This window comes from Chiloscyllium plagiosum, unplaced genomic scaffold (assembly GCF_037043375.1).
Source record: "Chiloscyllium plagiosum isolate Xiang-an unplaced genomic scaffold, Cpla_swu_hap1 HiC_scaffold_22, whole genome shotgun sequence".
Classification (NCBI taxonomy): Eukaryota; Metazoa; Chordata; class Chondrichthyes; order Orectolobiformes; family Hemiscylliidae; genus Chiloscyllium; species Chiloscyllium plagiosum.
Genome location: NW_028270160.1, coordinates 20,483,703 through 20,506,569, shown reverse-complemented (window position 1 = coordinate 20,506,569; position 22,867 = coordinate 20,483,703). Strand labels below are relative to the sequence as shown.

The 22,867-nt window shown below is 40.5% G+C and overlaps 1 protein-coding gene across 4 annotated transcripts in view; it reads left to right on the top strand.

The window, feature by feature from the left end:
- LOC122561234 (uncharacterized) overlaps positions 1-22,867 on the top strand; it is a 297,608-nt gene that overhangs the window by 246,532 nt on the left and 28,209 nt on the right. For all 4 annotated transcript variants that reach the window (XM_087998832.1, XM_087998834.1, XM_087998833.1 and 1 more), the window contains 3 exons: positions 4,959-5,051; positions 14,639-14,746; positions 15,803-15,952. In XM_087998832.1, the coding sequence (XP_087854958.1) occupies positions 4,959-5,051; positions 14,639-14,746; positions 15,803-15,952 (351 nt within the window). The remainder of the gene's footprint in view (positions 1-4,958; positions 5,052-14,638; positions 14,747-15,802; positions 15,953-22,867) is intronic.

Below are 22,867 nucleotides of genomic sequence, written 5' to 3'. Positions count from 1 at the left end.
CTCTTCAACTGGTTATCTGATTCCCTTTGTTAAAAAAGCCGTGTTTGAATTTGCCTCCACTACATGTTTAGGCACTGCTTTCCAGATCCTAGACACTTGCTGCATGAAACAGTTTACTTCAAGTTGCTTTTGTTTCTTTTGGTAATCAGTTCAAATCATTATCCTCTGATTCTTAAACAGAAATTGGTGGAGAAATTCAGCAGGTCTCAACACTGAAGTTCTGAAGTAAGGTCGCTGGGCTCAAAACATTAACTCTGCTTTCTATTCACAGATGCTGCCAGACCTGAAGAGTTTTCCAGCAATTTCAGTTTTTGTGTAAGATTTCCAGCACCCACAGTTCTTTGTTTATCCTCTGATCCTTTATCCTTCTGCCATTGAAAAAGCTTCCCCCTGTCTAATCTACCTATAATCCTCCTAACTTTATAAAACCATTATCAAATTTCCTCTCAACTTTCACTAAGGGGAACTTCAGTTACTAACTTCAGTTATTTTTTTTCTTCTGGACTGGCAGGGACAAGGTAGGACTAATAAATTAAACTGCATTTATTTCAATGCAAGGGGCCTAACAGGGAAAGCAGATGAACTCAGGGCATGGTTAGGAACGTGGGACTGGGATATCATAGCAATTACAGAAACATGACTCAGGGATGGACAGGACTGACAGCTTAATGTTCCAGGATACAATTGCTACAGGAATGATAGAGAGGGAGGCAAGAGAGGAGGGGCAGTGGCGTTTTTGATAAGGGATAGCATTATAGCTGTACTGAGATAGGATATTTGGGAAGTTATTTGGGTGGAACTGAGAAATAAGAAAAGGGTGATCACCTTATTGGGATTGTGTTGTAGACACCCTAATAGGCAGAGGGAAATTGAAAACAAACTTTTAAGGAAGTCTCAGCTATCTGTAAGAATAATAGGGTGGTTATGGTAGGGATTTTAACTTTCCAAGCACAAACTGGGACTGTCATAGTGTTAAGGGTTTAGATGGAGATGAATTTGTTATGTGTACAAGAAAATTTGCTGATTCAATATGTGAATGTATCTACCAGAGAAGGTGCAAAACTTGACCTACTCTTGGGAAATAAGGCAGGGCAGGTGACTGAGGTGTCAGTGGGGGAGCACTTTGGGGCCAGCGACCATAATTCTATTAGATTTAAAATAGTGATGGAAAAGGATAGACCAGATCTAAAAGTTGAAGTTCTAATTTGGAGAAAGGCCAATTTTGATGGTATTAGGCAAGAACTTTCAAAAGCTGAGTGGAGCCAGATGTTCGCAGGTAAAGGGACGGCTGGAAAATGGGAAGCCTTCAGAAATGAGATAACTAGAATCCATAGCAAGTATGTTCCTGTTAGGGTGAAAGGAAAGGCTGGTAGGTATAGAGAATGCTGGATGACTAAACAAATTGAGGGTTTGGTTAAGAAAAAGAAGGAAGCATATATCAGGCGTAGACAGGATATATCGAGTGAATCCTTAGAAGAGTATACTTAAGAGGGAAATCAGAAGGGCAAAAAGGGGACATAGGATAGCTTTGGGAAATAGAATTAGGGAGAATCCAAAGGGTTTTTACAAATACATTAAGGACAAAAGGGTAACTAGGGAGAGAATAGGGCCCCTCAAAGATCAGCAAGGCGGCCTTTGTGTGGAGCCACAGAAAATGGGAGATACTAAACGAGTATGTTGCATCAGTATTTACTGTGGAAAAGGATATGGAAGATATAGACTGTAGGGAAATAGATGGTGACACCTTGAAAAATGTCCATACTACAGAGGAGGAAGTGCTGGATGTCTTGAAACACATAAAGGTTGATAAATCCCCAGGACCTGATCAGGTGTACCCTAGAACTCTGTGGAAAGCTAGAGAAGTGATTGCTGGGCCTCTTGCTGAGATATTTGTACCACTAGTCACAGGTGAGATGCCGGAAGACTGGAGGTTGGCTAATGTGGTGCCACTGTTTAAGAAGGGTGATAAGGACAAGCTAGGAAACTATAGACCAGTGAGCCTGACATCGGTGGTGGGCAAGTTGTTGGAGGGAATCCTGAAGGACAGGATGTACATGTATTTGGAAAGACAAGGACTGATTAGGGAGAGTCAACATGGCTTTGTGCGGGGGAAATCATGTCTCACAAACTTGATTGAGTTTTTCGAAGAAGTAACAAAGAGGATTGATGAGGGCAGAGCAGTATGGACTTCAGTAAGGCATTCGACAAGGTTCCCTATGGGAGATTGATTAGCAAGGTTAGATCTCACGGAATACAGGGAGAACAAGCCATTTGGTAAATGAACTGGCTCAAAGGTAGAAGACAGAGGGTGGATGGAGGGTTGTTTTTCAGACTGGAGGCTTGTGACCAGTGGAGACCTCTACTTTTTGTCATTTATATAAATGACTTGGATGTGAGCATAAGAGGTATAGTTAGTAAATTTGCAGATGACACCAAAATTGGAGGTGTAGTGGACAGGGAAGAAGGTTACCTCAGATTACAACAGGATCTTGATCAGATGGGCCAATGGGCTGAGAAGTGGCAGATGGAGTTTAATTCATATAAATGCAAAGTGCTGCATTTTGGGAAAGCAAATCTTAGCAAGACTTATACACTTAATGGTAAGGTCCTAGGGAGTGTTGCTGAACAAAGAGACCTTGGAGTGCAGGTTCATAGCTCCTTGAAAGTGGAGTCGCAGGTAGATAGGATAGTGAAGAAGGCATTTGGTATGCTTTCCTTTATTGGTCAGAGTATTGAGTACAGGAGTTGGGAGGTCATGTTGCGGCTGTACAGGACATTGGTTAGGCCACAGTTGGAATATTGCGTGCAATTCTGGTCTCCTTCCTATTGGAAAGATGTTGCAAAACTTGAAAGGGTTCAGAAAAGATTTACAAGGATGTTGCCAGGGTTGGAAGATTTGAGCTATCAGGAGAGGATGAACAGGCTGGGGCTGTTTTCCCTGGAGCATCAGAGGCTGAGGGATGACCTTATAGAGGTTTACAAAATTATAAGGGGCATGAATAGGATAAATAGACAAAGTCTTTTCCCTGGGGTCGGGGAGTCCAGAACGGGAGGGCATAGGTTTAGGGTGAGAGGGGAAAGATATAAAAGAGACCTAAGGGGCAATGTTTTCACACAGGAGGTGGTATGTGTATGGAATTAGCCAACAGAGGAAGTGATGGAGGTTGGTACAATTGCAACATTTAAAAAGCATTTGGATGGGTATATGAAGAGGAAGAGTTTGGAGGGATATGGGCCAGGTGCTGGCAGGTGGGACTAGATTGGGTTGGGATATCTGGTTGGCATGGGCGAGTTGGACCGAAGGGTCTGTTTCCGTGCTTAACATCTCCATGACTCTATGGTATGTAACATACACAATTCTTCTACCCACCTATCTAAGAGGAATTGGATATGATGGCTAGTACCTTTGCAATTTCCATCCTTATTTCACTTGGCACCCTCAGATGTATCCCATCCTGCCTGTTTGACTTGGCAATTCTGGACGAGAGCAAGGTCCAGTTTCCAAGTTTTTTCTCCACTCGTATTGACTTCTTGGTAGCGCCAGTCTGTGTGTTGGCTACTAAAATCTTCAGTATAGACAGATAGCCATTGTATCATTGGGAGGTTGAGGTGGAGTTTTACACGTCACAGCAGCTTATTGTGAGAATTCAAATCTATTATTCTATTATATTGCACTTGCACATTAGTACCCCGCATGTCATTTAAAGGTACAGCAGTAGTGATAATAGGGATGATTTTCAACTGCCAGGAACTCACATTTCATTTGAAAATTACTTGAAACAGATACAGGTTATTTTCCTAAGTAATTTACACTCTGTATTATTTGTGGGATCTCAGTTTGCAATTTTTGGATACAATCGTGGAATGTGCAGGTTTGCCCACTGCTGCCTGCTGTTCAGTGGCTACTCATATATGTGATACAAAACATTTTTATGTACCTCAAAGCTGCAGAAATGCTCCATCAAGGTTCCTTCACTAAAGATCCTTATCAGCATTGCTACTCTTCCCACCGCTAACCTCATCTGACCTGGCCTGGCAGCTACTTCAGAATAGAGTCTCACATTCTTCCTTGTTCATGGTTTGGTCCATCTTTGAATAATATTTGGATATCTCTTCGGGGAACTTGTGCCCTGTTCTGGATTGGGAATTAAAATCTGACGCTGGTAGGTTTCTTTAAAACTCATTTATATATACCATAATACATGCTGCATTTCTTGGTAAGTACATCACTCTGTCATGCAGGTTATTCCTTTAGTCATCGTAGATTCCTATATATGAATCCCGATGTCACTGTTGTATTATTATACACATTGCCATCTCAGTACTGTACACATCTGCAACTGATTGGACACAGTAGAGCAGAAAGGGATATCACAGCTTCCTGTAGGCATCCTAACAAAAAACAGGCCTACAAGCAATCCATTCATTGAACCAGTACCAACATGTGGGCAATGCAGCAGCTATACTGATGCTACATGTGTTTCTGATGATTTTGAGATGCCGGTGTTGGACTGGGGTATACAAAATTAAAAATCACACAACAACAGGTTATAGTCGAACAGGTTTAATTGGAAGCACACTAGCTTTCGGAGCTTACACATGAAAGAAGTGAAACTATCACTGTATTCTAACAGATGAAAGGCTTAACAGACAATCGATTTTTCAATGTATAATTTCAATTACATCACACTGCAAATTTTTGCTATAAATCCTGTGTTACGATCGAGCCCTCCACAATCACCTGATGAAGGAGCGTCGCTCCGAAAGCTAGTGTGCTTCCAATTAAACCTGTTGGACTATAACCTGTTGTTGTGTGATTTTTAACTGTGTTTCTGATGCAATTCAAAGATTCTCAGCCAACCTGTTGCATTCATTTTCTAAAAGTGGGAAATGTGTGAAAGATACATTTCCCTCTCATTGACTAGACTCATATTTTTTTACTTTGTTTTTCATTACAGAATCGCTGTCTGTCCATAATTGAACACCTTGCAGCCAATCTTTTGTGGAAAGATGAAATCAAACTAATGAGTGAACCAGCTCTTTCTATTCAGGTACTTATCTGTGGGAAAATGGTCCTTCAAGAAAAATAATATGTATCCAGCTATGTGAAAATGTACATATTTCACTATCTACAATGAAGTTGCATGCATCAATAATCTGCAGTTTATGTTGTGTGAGGACAACATTGAGACTGATTTTGATGTAATCCTATTGTTAAGTACCATAGTAGCCCTCAAAGTCTGGTCTTCCAAATGGCATTTTGCTGAAGTGTTGGAGAATATTTAACATTTCGAAACATTTTGAAATCAGAGATTTCAGCAGAGGAGTAGAGAAAACTAGAAAAACATGTAAAATAAGAACAACTGTAAGGTTTAATTTATTGGACCCTCAGACAGTATAGTGAAAATTGTTAAGCAGTGCTCCATATTTAATTTCTAAAACGTTTTAATAAAAAAAATAATTCACCATGGGTCGTTAGTGAACAGTTACTGGCAACTATCTATCAACACCCTTTTTTTTCATTCATTCATTCACAGGATGTGGACATCTCTGACTAGATCAACATTTATTGCCCACCCCTAACTGCCAGTGCCAACCACATTGCTGTTGGTCTGGAGTTGCATGTAGGCCAGGAGAAAGTGAGGACGGCAATTGCTGGAGACAGAGTCGAGTGTGTGTTGCCGGAAAAGCACAGCAGATCAGGCAGTATCTGAGGAGCAGGAGAATCGACATTTCGGGCAAGAGCTTGTGAGCTGAGGGGGTAGGGAGATAAATGGGAAGGGGTGGGTCTGGGGGGAAGGTAGCTCAAAGTGTGATATGGAGATGGAGGTGGGGGGAATGTGATAGGTAGAGAGGAGGGTGAAGCAGATAGGTGGAAAAGAAGATGAACAGGTAGGTCATGAGGGCGGTGCCGACTTGGAAGGTTGAAACTGGGATAAGGAGGGATATGGGGAAATGAGGAAACTGGTGAGGTCCACATTGATGCCATGGGGTTAGAGAGTCTGAATGCGGAAGATGAGGTGTTCTTCCTCCCAACGTCGGGTTCTTAGGGTGTGGTGATGGAGAAGACCCAGGACATGCATGTCCTTGGCGGAGTGGGAGATGGATTTGAAGTGTTTGGCCAGGGCGGTTGGTGCGGGTATTCTGGAGATTTCTCTGAAGCGCTCTGCAAGTTGACGGCCAGATAAAGACGGCAGTTTCCTTCCCTAAAAAATATTAGTGAACCAAGTGGGTTTTTCCTTAGAATCAGCAATAGATTCATGTCCATCATTAGACTCTTAGTTGCAGTTTTTTAAAATTGAATTCAGATTTCACCATCTACTATGGCAGGATTTGACCAGGGTCCCAAGAACGTTACCTAGGGCTCTGGATTAATAGTCTAGAGATAATATCACATACCGATGCCTCCCTTACCCACCCTAACAGGTTGCAGTGTGTGAATTCTAACTTGTTGATGTTAGGAAGCTGGGAAAAATTAGACTCTGTGTCAAAGTGTGTGCTGCTGAATAGATGTGTTTATCACATGAGAGATTCGATGAGCTTCAAGGTCAAAGAGACAAACAGTTATTGTTTGGCTTTAGACTAAGATATTGTTATTGACATGTTGTAAATCTGAATTGCAATTAATAGGGAACACTTTGATTGTTTCTTTAAAATTGATCCATTCATGAGACAGTAAAATGTATATGTAAATAATTAATAAATGAAAGAAGTTTGCGTATTCCAATCAAATCTGTTGGGATTTAATTTATTCCTTTTCAAAAGCCAATCAACAGTACAATACCTTATTTTATTCACTAGTGTTACTTATAATTAGGAGCAATAAGATGGAAGAAGCACTTGTTAAAATATCTCTCTTGAGGAAAATAATATATTAATTCAGCAAGATTTAATAACAAGCCATTTAGCAATCATAACACAAAATACAGGACAACAAATTTAATGATCATACAGATTTTTTTTAAAGAGGATTGTAGCTTTGTTCAGTGCTATGAAGGAAACTTAAATGAAAGTCAGTTGCTAACTACTTATTTTGTCCTCCAACCTGAATCGTTTGCAGCAATGAATAGTAAGCCTGTTGCTGAAATGAGTCTGCCTGTGCTGTTTTGCTTATAAAACAGGAATACAGGTGGGCAGGACAATGACAACACTGGCAATGTGGAAAATTGCCCAGGGTCATCATGGACACAAAAAGCAGGAAAAATCCAATCCAGCCAATTACCCCATCAGTCTAGTCCTGATCATCAGTAAAGTGATGGAAGGTGTCATCAACAGTGCTGTCAAGCAGTGCCCAGTCAGCAATAACCTGCTCAGTGACACCTAATGTGGGTTCCACCAGCGCCACTCAGCTCCTGACCTCATTACATCCTTGTTTCAAACATAGATAAAACAACTGAATTCCAGAGGTAACATGAGACTGACAACCCTTGGAATCAAGGCTGCATTTGACCAAGACTGGCATCAAAGAGGCCATTGAAAAACTGGAATCAATGAGAATTGGGAGGCACCCTCTCCACAACCATTCATTCAGGAAGATAGTTGTGGTTGTTGGAGGTCTGTCATCTGAGCTTCAGGACATTGCTGCAGGAATCTTTCAGGGTGGTGTCCTTGGCCCAATCATCTTCAGCTGCTTCATCAATGGCCTTCCCTCCATTATAAGGTCAGAAGTGGGATGTTGCCAATGGTACAATGTTTAGCACCATTCACAACTTCTCAGATACTGAAGCAACCCACCTTCAAATCAATAAGATCTGGACAATATCCAGGCTTGGGCTGACAAGTGGCAAGTAACATTTGCATCATATAAATGTGAAACAATAACCATCACCAATAAGAGGCAATCTAACCATTGTCCCTTGACATTCAATGGGGTTACCATCACTGATTCCTCACTATCAATATCCATGCGGCTGCCATTGACTAGAAACTCAACTAGACTTATCCCATAAATACAAGAGCAGGTTAGAAACTAGGAATACTGCAGCAGTAAAGCTTATCCACCACCTAAAAGGCATAAATCAGGAGTATGATAGAATATTTCCCATTTGCCGGGATGGCTGCAACAACACTCAAGAAGGTTGATACCATCCAGGACAAAACAGCTTGCTTGATTGGCACCACATCCACAAGCATCCACTCTCTCTGTCGATGTTCAGTGGCAAATGCACTGAAGAAATTCACCAAAGATCCTTAGATAGGACCTTCCAAACCCATCACAACTTCCATCTAAAAGGACAAGGGTAGCAGATACATGGGAATGCCACCTCCTGCAGGTTCCCCTGCAAGCCAGTCACCATCCTGATTTGGAAATATATTGCCATTCCTTCAGTGTCGCTGTGTCAAAATCCTGGAATCCCCTCTCTAAGGGCGTTGTGGGTCAACAGTATATGGACTGCAGTGGTTCAAGCAGCAGCACACTACTATCTTCTCAAGGACAACTAGGGATGGGCAATAAAATAAAAATCCGCACTGTAGGGATTCTATAAATTCTATTAAAAATTGGAGATTGCTGTAGAAAATCGCTATACCCATTCAGTAGAAAGTTTGCATTAACCAAACATTGTCCACAATTCATCAATGATATTATAGCCTATTTGTGTTGATGAAACGTGCGTTGTACCAGAACGACCTGTATTTTAAAAAAAACTAAAGCAAGGAAAAGGAGAAGGATGTGATGGAATCCCTATAGATATGATGAATAAATTTAGAGACAAGGCAACATCTTCAGCCAGAGGTGCCAAAACCCTCAATCAATTTGATTCACTCCATGTGATTTCAAGAAAAGACTGATGGCATTGGATACAACAAAGGTTATAGCCTTAACAACACTCTGCTGGTAGTAATGCAGACTTAAACTTCAGAACTCGCCAGACTACTTACCAAGCAAATGCTATAGCATTTTAGCTGTTAGAATATAGTTGAAACACTACATCTATTCAACATTGTATAAAATAGCCCAGCTATGTCCACAGGAAACAGGACAATGTTATCTGGACAATTTCTACCAAACCAGCAAAGTTGATCATCAGCAAAGTGACAGAAGATGGATGGACAGTGCTGTCAAGTGGTACAATAACCTGCTCAGTTGGGTTCCAAGAGGGTCACTCAGCTCCTGACCTCATTAGAGTGTTGGCCAAAACATGGACAAGAAGAGTTGACTTCCAGGGGTGATGTGAGAGTGACTATCCTAGATATCAAAGCTTATTCGACTGAAGGGGAAGGAGCTCTGGAAAAATGTAAGTCACTGGGAGGCAGGAGTAACTCTCCACAAAAATAAAAGCAAAGTACAGCTGATACTGTGAGTTTGGACTTAAAACAGGAAGTGCTGGAGAAATTCAGATTTGGCAGCATCTGCAGAGTTGGAAATAGAATTAATGTTTCAAGTCTAATATGATTCTTCTTCAGATTACGAGAAAGGTCATATTAGACTTGAAACATTAAATCTGTTCCTCTCTGTGTAGGTGCTGCCAGACCTCATGAATTACTCCAGCACTTTCTATTACTATGTTGGTAACTCTCTGTTGGCTGGTGTCTAACTCAAAGGAAGATGCTTGTGATTGGAGCTCAGTTATTTCAGCTCCATGATTTCACTGCAGAAGTTCCTCAGTGTAGTGTCCTAGGCTCACTCAATTACTTTCCCTCCACATCAGGTCAGAAGTGAGGATGTTAATTGATGATTGCACAATGTTCAGCAGTATCCACAGCTCTTCAGATGCTGAAGCATCCATGTCCATATGGAACAAAATCCATTCTGTATTAAGGTTTGCGTTGAGAAGTGGTAATAACATTCATGCCGCAAAAGTACCAGGAAATGACCATCTTCAACAATAGAGAATCTAACTATTTTGTTTGACACTCAATGCATTATCATCACTGAATCTAGCACCAATATCCTAAAGTTGCCATTGGCTAAATACTTAAGTGGACTATCCACAATAATACAGTGGCCGCAGAGCTGATAAGAAGACCATTGGAAATTTTGCAGCAAGTAATTTATCTCCCGACTCCTCAGAGCTTGTTCACCATTTACAAAGCATAAGTCAGGATTGTGATGGATGCACTGCCACTTGCCTGGACACTTCAAGAACACTTGAAAAACCCAACACCATCCAGAACAAAGTGGCTCACTTGTTGGAAAACCAACGTTCACTCCCTTCACCACCTCCATTAGCTATGGACATTCAACAATATTATCATCACTGAATTTCCCCACTATCAACTTCCGGGGGAGTTACCATTGACTAGAAATTGAACTGGGCCAGCTACATAAATACTATATCTATAAAGGCAGGTCAAAGATTAGGAATTCTGCGGTGAGTAACTCACCTCCTGTCTCCCCAAATACAGCCCATTATCTATAATATACAAGTCACTCATGTGATTAAATTCTCTGTATGTACCTGAATGGGTACAGCTGAAAGTGCTCAACACCATCTAGAACAAAGCAAACGACTCGACTAGCACGTCATCTACAACCTCACTTCTGTCACCACCAATTATCAGTAACAGCAGTGTGTACATCTATAAGATACAGTACAATAACTCACCAAGGTTCTATTGACAACATCTTCCAAACCCATAACATTTATCACCTAGAGGCTCAAGGAAAACAGGAATCTGGGAACATCACTACTTACAAGTTCCTCTCCAAGTCACTCATCATCCTGAGTTGGAAGTACATCATAGTTCCTTCATTGTTGCCAGATCAAATTCCTGGAACGCCCTCTCTAGCAGCACTATGGGTATCCCTACATCCCAATGGTTCAAGATGGCAGCTCAACACCACCTGATCAGGGCAATTTGGGATAGTCAATAAATGCTGGCCTAGCGAGCAATCCCCACACCCTGTGAATGAATTTTTAAACATTGAGATTTGGCAATAAATGCTGGCCTTGCCATTGATACCGAGAACCCATGCACAGATTATAAATAGGTCCACGAGTGATACTACCATTATTGGTTTCTCATCCTGAAGTTATTGCTGATTTGTCTTTTGGCAAATTGTTTTCCTTTGTCTTTGTGAACCTGACATGAAAGTGTCTGCTTCAGACAAATTTTGTTTATTTGAGGTAATTAATTTGTGTCTTCCTCTCCTGCTGGTTCAGTTGAAGTGGAAAGTAGCATCATTTCCCTTAATCAAAGCAAAGAACAAAATCTACTATTCTGAATCTGGGGCACAACAGCATTCTCACTTTACTTATAAAGAAAAGGTTAGGCTCTGCTTAATTAATTGTAGTTTGTAATCAGTAATAATTCTGAAGGTTTTATAATACATCCTTTTGTCCTATCTTGCTAAACTGATGGTGTATCCAAGACCCTTTTCCTTGTCAGTAAATAACCTTCTGCTCTTTACATAAATAATTATTTATTTTCTTATGGCTTTTACTGTACTTCACAAGGATTGCACTATTGCTTAATCATGAATATGCACATTTTTTTAAACAAGTGGAGAAATTCATGAATTTTTAAAGAGATTTAACTCTAATTAAATCTACTATCAGATGCGATATGAGCTAACAGCTCAAATATCAGTTTTCTACAAAGGGGAATAATACATTCCCTATTGTTAGGATTACAGCATCAGAGGCAGAAGAAAACAGTCAAGGGATAGGAAAGGCACATGTGTAATAATTTATCACGATTATCATTTTAGATAATTTGTGTAACTTTTACCTCTTTTTTAGGAAACTAATTTACAATACTGGGTTAAAACTATAATCAGGTAGCAAACTATTAACTAAAAATTACATCTGAGATATCATCAGTCAAATACTTAAAGCATTCATGACAAATTACTTTGTCAACTATTTTAGCATTGGTACTAATCTGTTTCAATTAAATGGGTTAGCACCTCTCTTAAAATGAAATTTGATATGAAAGGATTAAGATAAAATAATATGACATAATGTAATTGCCAGTCTTACATTGTTACTAATTAGTACAATTGTTAACAACATAAATCAAATGTGAAAATCCGCTAATTCTATGTTAAATTGCATAATGTTTCCCAAACTTCAACTGGTTTTTTTGAATTGTTAGTAGAATATTGCAGTGATTGGCAGATGACTTGAAATGAAGACGTAATTAATCAAGTGAATTTTAGACATTCTACAAACCATTTACCATTCAAATGATTATGAGCAGTGGCATCAAATAAAGATGAGATGCATTCTTGCAGAGTTAAAAGGAATGATGAAAGTTAAAGAGACAGAAAATTCACATTGGTACTATAAATATGTTCAAGGAAGGCCTGGCACATGCCAGCATGCTGCCTCTCAAAATATGAGCTGGTTCAAAGTACTTAAAACGTGGGTAAGGGGAAGGAAACATGAAGTCTATCCTTGAATGGAAATTTCCTTTCTCTGAATTTGATTTGATTTGATTTATTATTTTCACATGTACCGAGATACATTGAAAAATATTCTTTTGCTATCCAGTCAAATCATACCTTACGTAAGTACATCAGGGTAATAGAACAGAATACAGAATTTGGTGTTACAGCAACAGAGAAGGTGCAGAAAATATTAACCCTCATATATGAGACATTCATTCAGAAGTCTGAGAATAGCAGGAAAGAAGCCGTTTCTGAATGTCTTTGTACGTGTTTTCAAACTTTTGTATCTTGTGCCTGAAGAGGGTAGGAGAGATTATAATCGGGGTGGGAGGGGTCTTTGATTATGTTGACTGCTTTCCCAAGGCAGTGGGAAGTGTAGATGGAGTCAATGGAAGGAAGTCTGGTTTTTATGATGGTCTCCCTGATTGACTTAGTGTGAATCTCTGGCTTTGTTACTCTGGAGTCACATCACAATGTCTGTAGTCCTGTCCCTGGACTGTAGAGACACAGACCCCGAACCTGACTGCCCCAAGCAGCTGCCTGACTGTGCCAAAGCCCCTGGACTGTTACTAGAGGCTGTGTTGACAACTCTCTGTAATTTCTTGAGGTCTTGGGCATACTCTGTAATTTCTTGGAGTTACCATACTCAACTGTGATGCATCCTGAAAGGATGCTTTCTATCATACATCTATGAAAATTGTTAAGAGTTATTGAGGACATGCCAAATTTGCTTAAAAGTAGGAAGTAGAGGCGTTGGTGTGCGTACTTGATTAAAGCATCAACGTGGATGAACCAGGGCAGATTGTTGGTAATATTTACTCATAGGAACTTGAAACTCTCAACCATCTCCACCTCAGCACCATTGATACAGACAGAGGCGTGATCTCCACGCCACTTCCTGAAGTCAATGACCAGCTCCTTTGTTTTGCTAACAGTGAGGGAGAGATAATTCTCTTTACACCAAACCATTCAGCTCTCTATCTCTTTCCTGTACTCTGTCTCGATGTTGCTTGAAATCTGACTTTCTGTGGTGGTGTCATCAGCAAATTTGTAAGTGGAGGTAGAGCTGAACTTGGCCCCACAGCTCCCTGATTGACTTAGTGTGAATCCCTGGCTTTGTTACTCTGGAGTCACATCACACTGTCTGTAGTCCTGTCCCTGGACTGTAGAGACACAGACCCTGAACCTGACTGCCCCAAGCAGTTGGCTGACTGTGCCAAAGCTGCTGGACTGTTACTGGAGGATGTGTTGATTTCTTGTGCTGGGGCTTCCTGACTGAAAAGTGTTTCCTTGACTTGAATGTGAATGACTACTCTTAGACTTTGAGACATGGCCAGCTGATTGGTACACATGTGGTGTGGATGCTGTGTAGGCTGCTGATACTTGGTGCTACTGTGAGATTAACATAGCCCAGTAGTGCAGAACAGAAACATGTCCACCCCTTGGACTGGTCACTGCTCATAAACATGATAAATGGCCTGTAAATCTGGACAAAGGTACTTGAGACTTTAAACTGTGGCTGAAGGAGTAAAGTACAAAAAGCCAAGACAACACAGGAATGTTGTTAGCATCGAAGTATGTGTAAAGTGAGTGAGTGCTAAGAGAGCAATCACAGAGCCATGAGATTCAACCTGCTCCAATTCACCAGTTGGGTGCTAGAACCTCTGTGCAAAATTTCCCGGCAGCAGCATTCCAACGAAATGTGCTGGTGCACTTCAACATGCAGCATTGAAATGCAAAACTGCACTGTATTTGGATCAGAGATATGCCATGAGGGTGCAGTGAGGCTGGCATATGCCTAATGCCAGTGTGCGTGGATGAAGGATGTAGGCACTTGTTGCCCATGGAGCATACCCTGGAATGTTGGTGACTGCTGTCCAAGATGAAGGGCTAGAGGAGCAAGCAGAGAACTGGAGTTGCCAGTGACCCTCTCTGACTTTCATGCCAGTAATTGTCATGTTGTTAGGGTTTGATGACCTGTCCCACAGTTTGAAGTTTGATACTATGTAGGAAGAGAATAATTTAACGTTGCTGCCTACCATCCCTGCCTTTGGATGGCTATGTTCTCTACTTACCATCCCTGCCTTTAGATGGCTATATGTTATCGTGTTTTTTCTTATCTCAGAGATCAGCAAAATGTAGTGGGCTGCTATCCAAAATGTCTTTTAGGAAAAAGGTAACAAAAATAATAAACTTGAACATAAATATGGATAAACAGTTTTATTCTAGCTGAATCACAGTGTATTTTTCACTGATGTAAACTCCCTTTCATATTGTTTATAGCTGTAAGCTTTATTTTTGCAGGATTCCCTCGTTGCACTCTTCACTGATTACTATGTTGTGGAAGAACTCAGCAACTTGTCACTATTTAATTTTCTGACTGCCATAGAGAAATATGCATCAACAAACAGGGTAAGCCCTCCAGAAAATGCTTGTTATAAATACTTACCTTTCAAATGGATGCAGATAAAATACTTTGAAGTCATTTAACTTGAGCATGTATCAAATTTTTCCTGTGTCTGCTCATTTTTTGGAAGGATATAAAAGGATCTATAGACTGATAAACTATCATCAGTCACTTTCTTTCCGCAAGACTTATATAAAAATATATATAACAGATGTATGTGATTTGGGCTCTCTTTAACTGAATAATGGGCACAAAGATACTCATTTTGTTTAAAATAGATTAGTCAAAATACATGCATTTTGACCAATGGATATTTTACATGCACTTTGCAGTTGGATATGTTCCAAAGTATAGTATCTATCCATCTATAAAAACTTTCCATCTAACAAGTATCTATCACACTGTGGTTGACACATCTGTTGTAGATACAAGGCAAATGTAGAAGTATATTTTTAAAAGAATGAAAGCTTGTAATTTCCTGCTTTTCTTATAGGTCTGTGTGTGTGGGGAATGGATACTTGGAAGAAACAATATCATCCATCTGACCAGAAAGTTCTTAATAAGAATGAACCTCTCATTGACCTTAGAGCAGGCCTTTTTAAAGCAATAGAACTATGCAGCCTTCAGGGAAAATCTGAGGGTTTTTGTGGTATAGTGGTAATGACCCTACCTCCAAGCCAGAAGGTTTAGGTTCAAGTCATATATACTCCAAAGGCGTGTCATAACAGGTCGATTAAAAATATTTTTTTCAAGATTAAAGCTAATTGGCATATTGTTCCACAGTATTAGCAGTTTGTTGCATAACTCTTCAGTCATTCTAAAATAGTGATTCATTTCTTTCTATTTGCATTGAGCAAATCTGTGAGATTTACAAAGGTACTTTGTGTGATGAAGATAAATCTTTTATACCAGATGTGAAAATAGTGACAAAGCAGTTTCCTGTTGAGATAAGTTATGTTGAACTCCTTGATTTCTCTCTACTGTTTCCAGATTCATTAATATTGATACCTTTTGTAAGTGTGTATTTCACTCTATCCAATTTTTGTTCTTTGTGTTCACAGCTGATTGCCGTATTTGGCCATATTTTGTGTGGGAAGTTGGATGCCGTGGTGTTACGTTACATTGTTTTGATGGCCGAGCTGGTGAACTGTGTCTCCTGGCAGTCTGTTAGTGATTTCCAGATGTTTGTCTCTGTAGTTTATTCTTTACAGGTAAGCTAACAAATTAACTCAGAAGATTCTGCATGTGCACAAACAAAAAAAAACACACATTTAGGGTTACTTCACTTGCAGTATTTCCTGTATCAGAAGAGTGATTGCAATAATAACATTCAGCTGGTAAACTGTTGAGATATCTTTGAAGGATTCAGTGGAGAATAAATTCATGTAAAGCTGTCTACTTATTGCAATAAAATAGATTCTCCTGGGTTTAAAACAATGCTGTTAAACTAGAACAAAGAGTTTTGTACTCAGCTGGGTGCAATCTGACAGAACTTCCCAAAATTGACCCTAATTAACTGTGCAGATAACCTCCCTGCCCATTCTGGGAGAATGGGTCTGCAATTCAACCCTAATTAAAGCTCTCCACTTTTTCCCAGGCTTTCTTTTATACAATTTCAACCATAAAATACTGCAGTTGCAGCACTTCACAGCTACCCCAATCACAACATTGAATCTGGTGATAGCTGGATACTGGTTGTGGGGGACTACATTTATAGTCTGCAGTAAACATTAAAGAAGCACTTGCACTTACATGGGAAATACTTTAACATATAATTGCATGTAATAAACTGCACAGGATCAAGTAATTCAGCCCAACGAGTCTTTACTAGCATTTATGATCTCCTCAAGTCTTCGCCCATCCATCACCATCAACATTATTATCATAGCCCTTTGTTCCCAGTGCATGATATGCTTACTTAGCTTCTCCTTAAACACATTTGTATTATCTATCTCAACTAATTTCTGTAATAGCACAATTCTCACACTTAGCATTCTCTAGGTAAATAAGCAACTTTTGAATTCCTTATTTGGTTCTTTTGGTGAGTCTGTTAATTGATGGTCGTTTCTCTACAGTTGAAAACTCTCTCACTCTCTTCCTCTTTGGGTGGAAATCTTATAGGGATATATGGCAGAATCACATGAGAAGTCCAGGAAGGCCTATCTTGACATCTGCAGCAACTTGCTTCATCCTTTATGCATTCGCCATGAGGCAAATCAAATTTCTCACTGGGCAGTGGCAAATTGCCAATTAAAGGGGATTATAGCTTATTAAGTGCCATATTAAAGGCATAATTCACCTCATTAATGATCTGATTCCTATCTTACCAAATGTGCTGAACAAGCTAGATGTCAGGAATTCTCAATGTGGTACTCAGAACAAGTTTATGGTGACTTCAACTCATTACTTGCTGCGAGGAGTCTCCAAGTTGCTCCAAGTATAGAAGAAGCTAAAGGGGATTGACAACGTAGAGGTAGACTGGACATTTCCTCTCATGGGGCAATCTAGAATTAAGGGTCATTTTCAACTGTATGGGGTGGCAGGTTTTAAACTAGTGAAGAGAAATCACTTCTCAAAGGATTGTGAACCAGTGGAGGTATGGTGGAGACCAGGACACTAAATACATTTAAGGAAGAGATAGACAGATATTTAATTAGTAATGGGTTGAACAGTTTTAAGGAGCAGGCAGGAAAGTACAATCAAGCTGAGATCAGCCATGATCATATTAAATGGCGGAGCAGATTTGAGATGTTGAATTGCCTACTCCTGTTCCTAATTTATGTTCAGCAAATATGGTTACATTACAATTTGCTATTTCATAGCAGTCATTGATATGGGTTGTAAATGGCTGAAGCTCAAGCCTAAATTGGAGAAGCAATGGCCTCTAGTAATCCAGAGGCCCACTTGTTGTTCAGGCTAGGAGAGTGGGCAAAGAAGTGGCAGGCAAGTGGAGTACAATGTTGGAAAGTGTGACATTATGCATAGAATATTTTCTGAAAAGGAAAAAAACTTCAGAAATCTGAAGCACAAAGGGACTTAGGAATTCAATTCTCAAAAGGTTAGCATGCAGATTCAATTAGCAGTTAGGAGGGCAAATGCAATGTTAGCATTCATTTCAAGAGAGATAGAATACAAGGGCAGGGATGTACTGCTGAAACTGTGTAAACCTCTGGTCAGAGCACCTTGGCATATGATGAGCAATTTTTGGCCCCGTACTGAAGGAAGGATTTGCTGGCCTTCGAGAAGGTTCATATGAGGTTTACGAGAATCATCCCAGGGATGAAGGACTTGTCTTACGAGGAGTGGTTGAAGACTCTCAGTCTGTACTTGATACAGTTGAAAAGGATGAGGAGGAATCTCAATGAAATTTACAGAATACTGAGACGCCTGGATAGAGTGCACATGGAGAAGATGTTTCCACTAGTAGGAGAGACTAGGCCCTAAGGGCACAGCCTCAGATTGAAGTGACAATCTTTTAGAACTGGGATGAGAAGGAATTTCTTCAGCCAACAGGTGATGGATCTGTAGATGTCATTGCTGCAGAACACTGGAAATTAAGACATTGAGTGAATTTAAGACAGAGATAGATACGTTCCTGATTGGTAAGGGAATCAAGAGTTATGGGGACAATGCAGGAGAATGGGGTTGAGAAGCATATCAGCCATGATCAAATAACAAGAGACTCGATGGGCCAAATGGCCTAATTCTGCTGCTATTTCCATATGGTCTTGCTCAGCACCAAACAGCATCTTGGGGTAGAATCCATGGGGAGAACATACTCACTTCTCGTCCACTGACATTGCATCCAACATTTGCCAACTCTTCACAGTTAATGCTGTATTAAAGCTGCTCAGGTGCTTGGAGATTCCACATGAGCAGTGTGCCAACACAATGACTTCTGGTTCAGGAAGCTGCACACAGATGTTGGCCATCCACTTACTGATGGGAAAAATACCAAGGAACGTAACTCACAATGATTGTGATACCTCTCTGATCATCTTGTGGGATACTTAGGAATGTGCATTGCAGGGCACATCTGTAACTGGCATTGAACTGTGCAGGGACAGGCATGTAGGTCAGCATTGAGTTAGGCTGCATCTCGTGGCTGCTAGGTTGCTGTCTGAACAGTCACTTACTTGGCAACTATCTGCATGCTAATGGCATCCATGCCTTGCTGTGATGTGCAATGCTTGTTAGTGCCACACACAGACACACAGACACACACACACACACACATATACACGGTCAAGCGGAGTGTCCAATTACAGTCTGGGGAGTGGGGAACAATCAGTCCTATAGAGCCAGCACTATCAGTCAAAGTGATGTAAACACAGCAGTCAGGGGTCTGGTCAATCATGTCGAGGGGCTATTTATTGAATTTGGTCAAAGAATGTGGGCCAATTACAGTCCCGGCAATATATCTGTTGATTGTTGAGTGGTGTTCAAGAGGAATCTGTAGGAGCGGTGAAGGGGATCACTGTCAAGAGGGGTGAGGGAGTGAGACTGGGGGTGAAAGCAGAGGCATGTGTACAAATGAGAACACACTCATTAAATGGAGGGTAAACTCAAGGCATATTAGGCAGAGGGACATTGGAGATCATGGTAGGCTACAGGAGGTGGTGTTTTTTGCAGTGGCCACCATGTGACTTTCACAGGGAATGCAGAGCACCACAGTAGGTATCAGTAAGGTGTAATGTCAGGGTTCAGGCAGGAAGGAAGGATAGTTGGCAGCAAAATTTAATGTAGAAGGTCTCCATGTTGAGGGGAAATGGGTGGAAGTGGACTGCTGGGGTAGAGACATTGTGATGCTGCTGAGGACCAAATAAACCGGCCGGTGCACTGCTCACTCCTCCACGTGTTGGGGAAAATCAAATTTCTCAACCAAATTGGTCCTGAAATTCTTACTCATCATAAAATAAGATTTAAGTCAGGGACTGAGTAGAAATTAATGATAAAACATGATAAATATTAATAGTTAAATAATTTGACAACTGATCAAGATTTTGGATGGGCTAAGTCTTTTGAATATTTATGGTAGTCACAAACAATGGTATCATTGGTAGATTTGTTGACTGAAAGATGGTAATTATTGAATAGGCTGTTTTAACATTGTTCACTCTTTGCTGCCAGATTTTACTTCTTCCAGATTAGCAGAAGAATATCACTTTGACAAGAGTAGAAATGTACAGAAAATTAATTACATCAGGTTTTTTCATTACTTCCACTGAAATTTAATTCAGACTTCAAACAGACTCATCAATACCACATATCATACCTCTAAGCTACAATTTTATACATTGCCCTGTACTGATCTTTTCAAACTGTCAATTATGTTGAGCGTGTACTGCGTTGGGGGAATATTATGAATAATTTCACCAGGACACTGATCCATTAAATTCCAAATGACGCACAAACAATTAAGTTTGGATATGCTTTACTTTTCACCTGGGTAGTTTCTGGGTGTTGGCATTGAAAAGGATAAACTGCAACAAATGTCTTACTTGCTGATGTCTCATTTGGATTGAATCAGATTCAATAAGTTTAGCCTTCTTGGATATATACAGCAAGTTCTGTGGCTTGTCGACGTGTCAATGTGCAACAAATGCTTTGACATATAATAAAACAAATTATTCTGTGAAAGTGAAGGTATAGCTGAGATTTTTTTAACGTTCTTGGGCATTTATCAAAAAGATGTACCTTCTCCCAGAGTGATTCTACACAGAGTTTGCAGCAAAGAAAGGTCCCGAAATGTTAACTCTGCTTTTTCTCTCCACAGACTACCAGACCTTTTTTTTTGATTTCCAGCATCAGCAGTTTTTTTTTGTTTTTGTTTTGCAGTGAAGTGTTGTTAAGTTGCTTTGTAAGACAACTAGATTACTAGATTACATTACAGCGTGGAAACAGGCCCTTCGGCCCAACAAGTCCACACCGACCTGCCGAAGCGCAACCCACCCATACCCCTACATTTACCCCTTACCTAACACTATGGGCAATTTAGCGTGGCCAATTCACCTGACCTGCACATCTTTGGACTGTGGGAGGAAACCGGAGCACCCGGAGGAAACCCACGCAGACACGGGGAGAACGTGCAAACTCCACACAGTCAGTCGCCTGAGGCAGGAATTGAACCCGGGTCTCTGGCGCTGTGAGGCAGCACGGCTAACCACTGAGCCACTGTGCCGCCCACAGGGTAAGCTTAGTAAATTGTGCTTCACCATGCTTTTGTGTGGTTTCTTTGGGCCTTGATTCAAGCTCAGGCCAGACTTCTTAGTAACTTCTAAGCTTGTTTTGCTGTTACACAACACACGATGGTAAGGATACAGAGCAGATTGTTCCCTGCTGTACAGGGTCCAACTTCTTACTGGAATATTAACTTATAATGACTGAGGTCACCCATGTTACTGCTTACCTCATCCAGATATTCATTAAACCTGATCACTACATCGCCCCCACCAAATACTTTGCCAGTCTTGTACTAAAAATATTTTCTTAACATTACTAACTGAAACATCTAATTAAAGAAATTCCCCTTAAGGCTCAACGTAGTTTTGACCCCACTAACACCCCATAAAGTCCATTTCTCACAGATTCAAACATTGTGGAGATCTTTCAATTCTCTGGCCATTTGAAATAATACTCAATGGCAGAAACGCTGGCCTGCAAGCACACATTCAGAAACTGAAACAAGAAGTGGAGGATTAGTAACAATCTCCCAAATGTTCATGGCACTGAAGGGGCAGGTGGCTAGTGGGCTATTGCATTGGAATGAAATCAAGTGAGTGCTGATCACAAGGGTACCACTTCCATTTGACTAGAATCATTTACCTTTACCTCTTTGTGATACCTTCTATTGAAGAAGAAAGCTGGCAATGAAAGTCTGCTGCACAGTGAAGCTGCACAATCGAAGAGGAGCTGAGGAATATCTCCATTCAATTATAACAGCAGGGCAATAACACCTTGAGAATCATGTGCCACATTTTCAATTCTACAATAAAGAGATGAGTGAATCATCAGGAAGACTTCAGAGCATTGATTCACTTACCTAGAATATTGAACAGCCCACCATGTCTGTGCCAACCATGATGTTATTCTAAACTAATTCCATCTGCCTAAACATGGTCTATATCCCTCTATTCGCCACCTGTTCATGCATCTATATAAATGTTTCTTAAACTCTGCTGTCATATCTGCTTCTGCCTCCTCTGGCAGCATGTTCCAGATCTCCTAGAGTAAAAGACTTTCCTCACACATCTCCTTTAAACTTTCTCCCTCTCGCCTTAAACCTATAACCCCTAATATTTTACATTTCCACACTGGGAAAGAGACTCTGACTATCCAACCCTCCATGCCTCTCATAATTGTATATACTTCTATCACATCGTCCCTCAGTTTCTGACACTCTAGCAAAAACAATCCAAGTTTGTCCAACCTCTCCTTATAACTATTACACTCCAACATACCGGTAAACCTCTTGTGCAGATTCCTGATGAAGGACTTTTGCCTGAAATGTCGATTTTTCCTGCTCCTCAGATGCTGCCCGACCTGCTGTGCTTTTCCAGCACCACTCTAATCTAAACTCTGGTTTCCAGCATCTGCAGTCCTCACTTTTGCCTAAACCTCTTGCACACCCTATCCAACTACTCTACATCCTTCCTATAGTGTGGGGACCAGAACTACACACAGTACTCCAAATGTGGCCTGACCAAAGTCTTACACAGATGCAATATGACCTGACAACTTTTATTTTCAATGCCCCTGATCAGTGAAGGCAAACATGCTGTAAAACATCTTTACCACCTTATCCATTTGTGTTGCAACATTTAGGGAGCTATGAACATGGACCTCAAGATCCCTCTGTATAACTATGCTTTTAAGAGTCTGGCCATTTACAGTATACTTTCCTCTTGCATTTGACCTCCCAAAATGTATCATCTCACGTTAAACTCCATCTGCCATTTCTCCACCAAACTTTCCAGCTGATCTATATCCTGCTACATCCTTTAATATCCTTTCTCACTATTCATATGCCCATCAAAATACATGTCATTTGCAAACTTACTCATCAGACCACTGACAGTTTCATCCAAATCATTTATGTATATTACAAATAAGAGAGGTCCCAGCAC